The 10,629-nt window shown below is 41.9% G+C and overlaps 2 protein-coding genes across 2 annotated transcripts; one reads left to right on the top strand and one right to left on the bottom strand.

Annotated features, from left to right (window-relative positions):
- The first annotated feature begins 458 nt into the window (after positions 1 to 458).
- LOC124256643 lies at positions 459 to 3,963 on the top strand. The gene is made up of 3 exons (XM_046690618.1): positions 459 to 792; positions 1,986 to 2,345; positions 3,667 to 3,963. Exons 1-3 carry the CDS (start codon positions 549 to 551, stop codon positions 3,870 to 3,872), a joined length of 810 nt encoding a protein of 269 aa, XP_046546574.1. The 5' UTR covers positions 459 to 548; the 3' UTR covers positions 3,873 to 3,963.
- Positions 3,964 to 4,995: 1,032 nt separating this feature from the next.
- On the bottom strand, positions 4,996 to 9,869 carry LOC124256651. The gene is made up of 5 exons (XM_046690625.1): positions 9,733 to 9,869; positions 9,220 to 9,354; positions 8,261 to 8,435; positions 7,364 to 7,457; positions 4,996 to 7,171 (listed from the first exon to the last, which is right to left on the bottom strand). The coding sequence occupies exons 2-5, from the start codon at positions 9,346 to 9,348 to the stop codon at positions 6,433 to 6,435; spliced, it is 1,137 nt and encodes a 378-aa protein (XP_046546581.1). The 5' UTR covers positions 9,349 to 9,354; positions 9,733 to 9,869; the 3' UTR covers positions 4,996 to 6,432.
- Between the last annotated feature and the right edge of the window lie 760 nt (positions 9,870 to 10,629).

Raw genomic sequence — 10,629 nt, 5'->3', positions numbered from 1 at the left:
GAGCTGTCCCTTTAGATTCAGAGACAAACTACTTTCCACAAGACTGTAGAGTGAGTACATTCAACAACATTCGATCTTGACCTTCCTATGGTACGGAGGACAAAAATAATGTCCGACGCAATTTCCCAATTTGGCATACATTCCTGTTTGTTTGTTGTTGTTGTGTTTGTTGTCGTTGTCTTTTTTGTACTTTTAAAAAAAAAACATTTAGGGGCGGGGTGAGGGTGTTATTTCTTTGTTGGTGGTTGTTTTTGTTTTTGTGACAATTGACGTGCCTTTGCATGTGTGTGTGACAGGTGCCTTCGATGTAGCAGGATACGCTCATCGTTTCGAGGAAGCGTACATGCTGGTAGAACACTAGTATTTAACATAGCATGTCAGTTGTTACGATTATCATAATCAAATGTCACATATTCAGTCGTATCAAAAATAGCATGGGAAAACGCAAGATGTTCATTCGCGTTATGGCTCAAGTCTTATCAAAGAAGTAATAGACGTTTCTCAACCACCGTGTAAACAGATCATACTCGCCACAGCTCTGTTCCAGAATGGAAAGTCTCAGGCAGCTTCTAGTTATTGCAGTTCTCGTTGCTTTTCCTCATGTTACAAGTGAGCAGATATCACCCACCCCGATTATCGGCAGCACACTAGCACCGGTGACGATGTTTCAGACCGACTACGACCGTGACAACTTCATCATGAACCTCAACGCCGACGTACTTGGTATAAAATCAATGCTCACCAAGGTCTACGACCAGGTAGTGAATATTCCTGTACACCCGTCTGGACCAGGTAAGAAACACTGTTCAATACACCTGTATTTGTTTGTTGTTTAACGCTGTCATTGTATCCCAATTGCGTAGATCGATGCTCATGCTGTTGATCACTGGATTGTCTGGTCCAGACTTGATTATTTCCAGACCGCCGCCATATAGCTGGAATATTGCTGAGTGCGGCGTAAAACTAAACTCACCCACTCACTCAGCAAATCTTCCAGTTGTATGAAGTCGGATTGTCAATTATCGATTCTGGACCAGACACTCGAGTGATCTACGCATTTCCCTAGAAACACGTGAATACTTTGAAAATGATTGCCGTGTATTGTTTATTTGGGATCGATACGCCTATGTAAACTAACTACCCCTCGCAATGTTACAATGAAATTTCAAAACTAAGAAATTCACACAAGTTATAGTCATAAGCTCTTAAATACATGTTTCTTTTTAGCAAATACTTGCTAATAAGGAAACACCCACATACCTACATTATAAGAATGAATTGTTTCTACCTTGTGTGATTTAACATAGGACTGCTATGTCCACGTAGTATGGGCTGATCACTCCTACTGAATAAAGTGTGTCTCTCGCGGTGCCGCGGTACAAAGCCGTCAGAGATCTAAGGTGATCATCCAATCACGTCTCTAACGCCTGGTCCCAATTGCGTAAATCGATGCTATTGATGTTGATCACTGGATTGTCTGGTCCAGACTCGATTATTTACAGACCGCCGTCATATAGCTGGAATATTGCTGAGTGCGGCGTAAAACTAAACTCACTCAATAATTCTAACGCCTGGACAAAATTACTTCCTGTAATATCGCAAAACCCTTTCCAGCTTGACATGCTTGCTAGTTATCTGTTTGTACCTATTATACTTACATGTGTCCATGTTTACATATGTATCTTCTATTTAAGTACATACATGTACACATGAAATGACACTGCAAATATGACACATATTTGGAAACTGTATTCTAGTTTTACGAAACGCCTTATCAAGTGGGTCACCTTTTTGGACAACTAGTGTCCATAATCTGTTGCTCGCTGTTTAAACACTGTCTTTAGTAGGTCTAATCTGGTAACGAAAAAAGAAAAGTTTATGAATTATAGATATTGTTATCTAATGACAAAGAAAAACGTTATTTCGTACATTTTATGTCACTATATTATAAACCTATAATATTTACAATTTTTATCTTTATACAGGTACGAATCCGGTGGCCTTTGTGGCCTTTAACGTTCGCCTCACTCAGAACCTCTCAGGTCTCGGCAGAGGCCAAATCATCCGCTTCGATGACGTCGTGTTAAACAAAGGAAACGGATATGACGCAAGGTTGGGCGTGTTTCGTTGCCCACAGCCAGGAACATATCAGCTGTCTATTTCAATCGGGTCATATGGCGGAATACAGCTGGAGATCGTCAACAACGGAGTACAGATTGGGCGAGTGTTCTCGTCAAAGTCAAGATTTGGGCGAAGCGTGGAGGATGAAGAGTCAGAAGAAGTAGAGGATGATTTCTATAACGGAATAGACAAAAGATACATATCCACCACACCACCTGGCTTAGGTAAGTAGAACAACCTAGCATAGCTGACTTTACAGTGACACTAGTGAAAGACCAACCGAATGAATGATACTCTGTTGCATTGGTATTACCTATTGATTTTAGTGTGACATGGCGACATGTATCAGTTTCGAATGCATATTATAATATAACGTCTCCATACAGTTGAACATGGTTATCCGATCTTAAACGTGGTTAGAGCGTCCGCCCGGAGAGTGGAAGGTCGCGGGTTCGATCCCCGACCGCGTCACACCAAAAGACGTTAAAATATGGTACTTGTTGGTCCCTGCCTGACGCTCGGCATTAATGGGTACAGCAAGGACTGGTCGGCTGGGAGTCAGTATAATGTGTCTGAGTGGGGTATTCATGCTTCACTGCGGCATGGTATCTCAGTGGGCTAGCACTATAAAACCAGCTTAAGTCTGGGCTAGAACAAGCAGCCACACATACACATACACACGCATGCACGTCGTCATATGAGCGAAATATTCTCAAGCACGACTTTAAACCCAATTACACCTCACCTCACCCCGATCTTAAACAGATCTGTAGACTGGATAAACTCCTGATCTCTTGATCTGTTATGCATAAGTAAAACACTTCCTTCATGTTATTGAATAAAACCACATTATGAACTTGGTTACTTCAAATGTTATCGAAAATTTACATTTTTATTTGGTAGCCCTCAAATAAGTCAGCCAAGTATAGAAGTACAAGTGACAGGTTGATGGGTTGCCGAGAAGTGATAAACTCAGCTCGCGACTGGCAACTTAGGCTATGGACACTATTAAGAAACATTGTTCAATACATCTGTATTTATCTGATTATAACCTCAGTTATCAGAAACGAATATGCAGTGTGCGAAATAGCCACTGGCCTGCTAGCCCGTGGCTAGTAAAAATCCAGCCGGGCCAGTAAATCTCCACAGAATAGCATCCCGTGTAACGAGTGAGTAAGAGAGTCTAGTTTTACTCCGCTTTTAGCAATATTCCAGCAATATCACGGCAGGGGACACCAGAAATGGGTTTCACACATTTTACCCATGTGGGGAATCGAACCCGGGTCTTCGGAGTGACGAGCGACTGCTTTTACCACTAGGCTACCCCACCGCCCCCGTGTAAAGAACTAAAGGAAACAAGAAAATATATTCGATGGTGAATATATTGTGATTCAGGTGTTTTGGGCAATGCTTTTGTGGTGTTTCGGTGACAGGTTTCAGTGTAAGAACGTTTTGATAATGTTTCGGTTAAATCCAATTTTCAAGTGTTCACAATATTTTGCCCGGCAGTGTAAACGACTGCAATGTTTGTGTTTACATTGACAGGTCTACCATCAACAAAGATTCCTGCAAGTGGTAATGGGTACGTGCAGCCTGGCTCAGAAGCCACGCCCTCCTCCGCCCAGGCCATCGTGGACCTGAAGTTTGGAGATGAAGTGTGGGTTCGCCATGCATCCGATAACCCCCACGACATTCTCTTTGGGAATGGTATGTCGACATTCTCCGGGCACCTGCTGAATCCCATTAAATGAACATCGTCAGTCAGGAAATAAAGAAAAGAAATAGTATATCGTCATAATGTACTTATTACAACCTTTAATCATAAACATTCATTTATTATTCTGCAGTTGTCGTACTTGTGAACGAACGCAAGAACATTTACTGACAAAACGGCTTATCTGGAGAAACACGTTCACGTTTGTTAGTCAAGACAAAACAATTCTCGGCATGTCGTACAGAACAAGTAACATTCCTGAACACTAATACCGCTCGGGGATGATATGACAAGGGCCTAGTTATTGTTTGGCGCGATTGTCATTGAAAAAAAACACGAGAAGTAGCATTACCAGTTGAGACGTGTGAATGCAATATTTTTAAAAAGTTTCGTCATGAGCAGGATGGGAAAATTAGCTTTACCAATTACTTGCAAAGTATGCATGACATTTTCATATCGTATTTGGTCATGGCTGGGAAAGGTACAATTTTAGATGGTAGGAGAGGACTGTCAAAATTGGGACGACCGGTAAGCTCACTGTCAAAATTGGGACAACTGGCTAGATCAATTGCAGAAGTGTGAAATTTCACTGTCAAAATTGGGACTGTCAAAATCGGGACTAAACCGTATGAAAATGCTTCAATTCGTGTAAAAACATCGCAGGTTTACAAACGATATTGCTTTAAAAATACGATGTCCTTTATGAGAAGTCAAAATCCCGCTTAATGGAAGAAAGCGTTATGATCATATATCGTTCGTCATAAACGGAGGTCGGGGTTCGAATCGCCACATGGCTATTTGGAGTCCCTGCGTTGACGTTGCTAGGTTACAGCACAGCCACCGTACACGCTACCTCAGTTATCAGAAACATGTATGGCCAGTTATTTCGATTCGTTGTCTGGAACTAAATGTGTTGGGTTCCACCCTTTAGCGTCCTACCCGCTGTTACTAATTTCTTAAATCAGCAGGCTCCAAGAGGGACCTTCTAGAACAATGGTATCTGTGATATGGTTTCGAATTTGAAGTGACTGATAAAGTAGCCAGTGATTTGATTGATTAAATGGTTGCTTCTTAAGGTTTTGAGATTTTCACTCCCGTCGGTCATTTTCCTTCCAGATATATTTCGTAATTCAAATTACACAAAGTAACGTAACGTATTGTTTCAGAACCTGGTATTTATTTGAAAATATACATCTCTACAGAGCATTTACAATAGCAAAACAAAATACGTGTTACCTATCTAAATACAATGACAACAATTATCAAGAACATTCTAAAACTAAAGGCAACATCATAGCTGGATCTGAAAATGACGAGATTTAATACACACGGTGTTGATCAACACATCAAAGGCCTGAGCAACATAACATATTAGACCAGGGTCCCGATCCGTAAAGCCTACCTAGCGCTACGACATTCGTAAGTCTATGTTAAATTATAGAGTTACGACAGGTCGTAACGTTACGAACGCTTTCTGGATCTGGGCCCCGTTCCTCAAAGCGATCGTAGCGCTACGACAGTCGTAAGTCTATGCTAAAGTATGGGAGTTACGGCTGTCGTAGCGCTACGATCGCTTTGAGGAACGGGGCCCAGGACAATGTAAATTAATGCTTCGTGATGTACGGCGGTAATACATACAAATTCCATGTAATTACACCCATTATTTACAGGTTAACCTTGTATATTGTGCAGGATAAAGATTATAATAACCTTGGTATATGTTTGGTTATAAGGTATGACATACATTAAAAGAGTTAAATCTTTAAATCTTTATATTTATCGGTAGACGATTTGGTATATGATCTACTTCTATATGGCAATGGAGGCATAGCTGGGTAAAACAGAATCACAGATTGTTGTCATAAAGTATAAAGTATCATAGGTAATAAACAGTCATTATGTGGATTAGGAAAACAATTCTGCTTTATTCTTATTTCTCCTTAAAAGAAATGCACTTTCATAAAATAAGATATTATTTCATTTTTTGTAAACTTTCTGAAGATTGTTTTGTTAGACACTAATACTAGTAACGCCGAATCATAGGCTTACTATCATTTTCTTAAGCTTGTTACAAATGGAATTCGAGTCTAAATTGATTATGCATAAGATTTCGCTCCAATTTGTCTTGCTGTGGAGCATATAAAGTCGGAATGGTACATTCGATGTTATTGAAGCGAAAAGGATTTATTTTTTTTAATTATACAGTTATAGAAGTTAACATGGGATTTTGGTTGGTAAATAGCTTGCCTAAGCAATAACAATTTTAGAGTCCTGAATGAAGTTTGGGCTCGTCATGCCCATATGGGACGTGTATTTCGTGTATGAGCGTGTCGATGGGGATGTGAATATGCTTGTGTTGTGCACGATCACAAAGCTATGCTCTGCTTTGAGCATGATACATTTCCTTTTTCCGTATAGGTGCGCGCATGCACCAACTAACATATATTTTTAAATAATTAGATAAAAGAAACAATTACAATTATGGATTGTTATCATACGAAATTATTCATAGTTTTGGCAGATAAATTGTTATATTCTTGTCACCTTCACCTTAACGTCCTTTCTATTCCATGGTATTTTACCGTTTCTCAACATACTCAAAAATGTACCGTGTCAGAATGTGTTGGGATCTCGACAGTTGTCCCCACAGGTAACTCAATCTCTTCTATGGTGCGTTCGCTCGAATGCTCACTGCCAGTTCTGTTCTTGGTAACAGCACGATTAACTGTGAAATTGAGATCAACATCATTGGTTACCAAGGCAACTTCAGGGCGGGTGCGGGTTGCCGATCTTGTGGATCCTACATCCTCCAAAATATTCATATGTGCCGCCAATGTCATATATTCCTTGGATGCTGACAACCCTGTGTGGTGAATAGAGGTCAGTGATTTGTTCAGATCATGCTGCAAACCAATATTCGAACCACTTCCGCCTAAACCGGAAGTCCCCGCCATTCCACTTCCCAAAGCGTGGCCAACTGTTGTGAAGTTATGACTGCTTCCCTTGGTGGTAGAGCGGCGGATTATCCCCCCTTTGTGGTTCACATTAGCGTAAAGGGCATCCAGGTCGGCTGGGGAGGCGAGGGTGTATGCTCTAGAGAGTCCCCGGTTCTCGTATCCTTCCCGCACATAGCCTCCCGGGGAGGGTGCGGAGACGACGCTCATGTCACTCAAGACCCCGGTGTGGTGAGTTGAAATGGACTCCCATCCGCCGTCGGAGAGGTGGTCGGGGTAGTAGTTGTAGTTGTTACTCCACCGATGGTAGAAACGTCGTGGTAAACGATGACCACCAAAAACACGGTCAGATTTTCGGCTGAATTTTTTGGCAACCCATTGTCTAGAAAAGAAAAACAATTCTCTGGATTTTGTTTTTAAGGAAATCACGATGAGTGTGTGAGTGAGTGTGTGAGTGAGTGTGTGAGTGAGTGAGTTGGGTTTAACGTCTGTTTGGACAGATTTGTAGTATTTCTAACACATTCATTACTGTTGAAATTATGCAACACTAGAAGAACATCCTCCAAAAGTTTACCTGCGTCTGATGAAGAAGACTGAGAGCAGGGCACAGAGCAGCATAAGGACTGCGGCTACACAAGCAGCGATCACAGCAGCCAGGGGGAACGAGGCTGAAATAGATCGAAACAGTGCTCAAACTTACACAAAATTTCAATCACACACCACCACCTCCCCTCCACACAACATCTATACACATTATCATATTTTACAGGTAAAATAGCATGCAGCAGAGAGGGTTCGGGTGATCCTCATCAACAGCTCAGGGCTCTTGTCCCCTCTACACGCAGCCCAGACAGCTAAAGGGACTTCTCCCAGAAAAACGCTGCCTAGTCGAGTGAGTTTAGTTTACGCCGATTTTAGCAATATTCCAGCAATATCACGGCGGTGGACACCAGAAATGAACTGCACACATTGTACTCATGTGGGGAATCGAACCCTGGTCTTCGGCGTGACGAGCCAACGCTTTAACCCCACCGCCACCTGCCTAGTCATACCCACCAAGGAATTTCATTATCATTATTATGTTTATATTTAATGGTCTGTCCTAATTATTACAATAGGTATTACCGGCTGACAGTGGGTGTAAATGTATAAAAAAAACTATACATAACATGGTACCGACTGATCGTGCTGCGGGGCGGTGGGGTAGCCCAGTGGTTAAAGCGTTCGCTCGTCACGCCAAGGCCCGGGTTCGATTCCCCACATGGGCACATTGTGTGAAGCCCATTTCTGGTGTCCCCCGCAGTGATATTGCTGGAATATTGCTAAAAGCGGCGTAAAACCCAACTCACTCACTCACTCACTGATCGTGCTGCGGTAAATTCTTCAGTTTAAACAACCATTAAGAACTGTCAATATCAAGTGACCACAGTGCAATGAGCTGTCATTGGCATCGTAAACTCATATGACATACATCCACCGTCACCGATGATGGCGACTGGCTGCGGGGACGTGGTGGAGACGTTGTTGTAGATGACGCTGTTGGTGACGGGCGGATCTGTCGGGAATGACGGGGGTAGGGAGGTCGATATCCCAAGGGCAGATGTAGTCGTTGTCGGAGGAAGGAACGTTGGCGTACTTGACGCTGTCTGAAGGAAATCATAAACAACGTATATTAACGAAGTGAACATGTTTTCACATGACTACAGTTAATTTATCGTGTGATGAAATGTTTACTATGGTCAGGAAAACCCTGGTTGTCCTTTTGTGTAGTTTATTCCAATTATGACAATTATGAAAGACAATCACTTACAAGTCACTGCTTCTATTTTATGGAAGAGAGGTTATGATAGTGTTCTCGAAGAATCAGAGTACAAGATTTAAAGTTGTTCAAACTAGTAGCAAGCCAATGTTAAAAAAGATACATCAAATAAGGTACAAATAATTACTTTGGTCCCAAATACAATTAAATAGGACATATGTCTTATGAATGAATGAAAATCAAATTTGAAATAAAATATACAAATTATGTACGATGAAATTGAAAGCCTTTCCATGATATCTGCACCTTCTGAGGGGATCCGTATTTCTTCCCAGTTGGCTATGTTAGTCTTAAGAGGTGAGCAAATATCTCATTCATTGTGTATCATTGTACCCTGATCATGTAGATTGTTGCTTACAGTGCCAGTCACTGGATAATCTGGTCCAAACAAGACTGTTTACAAGAGTGGCCATGTAGCTGTACATGGCGAGGATAGAAATTAACTTCATCTTATTAATAGATTAATTACACGGCAAAAGAGCCCTCTGACCACCATTTACTCCATATCGTGACTTTCGAGCAGGTCGAGTTAATAATAGGTCACTGGTAAGGTCTAACGGAAGCGTCGGATATTCCAAATGCAGTCAAACAAAATGGTCAAAGTCACCAACCGAACTGGCAGTAAAAGGGCTTCCGGGAGTCACAGCCGGTGTCCGCCCACCGCCACGTGTTGCCTTCGTTGTAGAGGTGGCCACAAGACGTCTCCTGAGGCACGTAGTTGCTGAGGCGCCGAAACACATCACTACCTGGAAGGGGAGAAAGAAAACGTCAGTGAACGCAGGAGAGTTCAACACCTACTCAGTTTGTCTGTCCATCTCAAACATATGACGGTGTTTGGCTCAGTCGGCAATTCCGTAGCTGCGAGGGGGTGAGTGAGTGTATGAGTGAGTGAGTGAGGTGTGAGTGAGTGTGTGAGTGAGTGAGTGAGTGAGTGAGTGTGTGAGTGAGTGTGTGAGTGAGTGAGTGAGTGAGTGAGTGAGTGAGGGAGTGAGTTCTGTTTACTTCCAGCTGCATCATGACATGTAGGTCTATGTTGGGTGAAAACAGGAAGAGAAGCAGGTCCGAGATAATTTAGTCAGGTGAAACCCAAAAGGACGGGTATAGGTATAATGACGGCGAGATACCTGAGTCGAAGTTCCAGTCGTGGTTGTACGCTCCGATCCAGTAGTTCTTCTTCAGCTTGATGTACGGTATGATCTCATACATGTCCACCAGCTCCCTACAATCAACAAGTCACCACCTCGACTGCGGCAGTCTGCACGTGCAGCAAACCACGTGACCCATGTTTGACCCACGAACACACACTGACCTTCCAACGTCAGTGTACAATCTGTCTTATTTCCTGCAAACAACCAGAGACTTTCAAATAACATGAAGTAGAATCAGATGTATTTCGGTCTTATATATTTTACGACAACGACGGAATTATTAAAATGTGTACTGTCTACTTAAAACCGTGTTGAATTGCGGACCGATGAATTGCAATCTAACTCGAAAACTAATAAACATATAATACTCAATGAAACGCTGATCATAATCAAAACATCAGACCTACTCTGTGATTTGTTTGCAGAATTTATGTTCTAAAATTAAAAAAGTTGTTTAACAAACTATCATTAAAATATCGACACAATTCACTATATGTTACGAGGGAGTAGTGCAGAGAAAGGGACAGCCAGGTGTGCGAGAAAGGATGGAGACGGCACAGCACAAGTTAATGAATCAATAACGTTGTCGGCACTTGTGCACGTGCTTCTCTAACACCTGGCTGTCCCTTTCTCTGCACTCCTCCCTCGTAACAAATGGTGAATTGTGTCAAAATTTTAATGATTGTTTGTTAAACAACTTGTTTAATTTTAGAACATAAATTCTGCAAACAAATCACAGAGTAGGTCTGATGTTTTGATTATGATCAGCGTTTCATTGAGTATTATATGTTTATTAGTTTTCGAGTTAGATTGCAATTCATCGGTCCGCTTTTGAGCCAAACGGACTATAGTTGCAGGAACACTGACCTAGGT

The sequence above is a fragment of the Haliotis rubra genome, unplaced genomic scaffold, assembly GCF_003918875.1.
Source record: "Haliotis rubra isolate DU_JTF1 unplaced genomic scaffold, ASM391887v1 Scf633, whole genome shotgun sequence".
NCBI classification, from domain to species: Eukaryota; Metazoa; Mollusca; class Gastropoda; order Lepetellida; family Haliotidae; genus Haliotis; species Haliotis rubra.
This window is presented reverse-complemented; position numbering and strand designations above follow the sequence as displayed.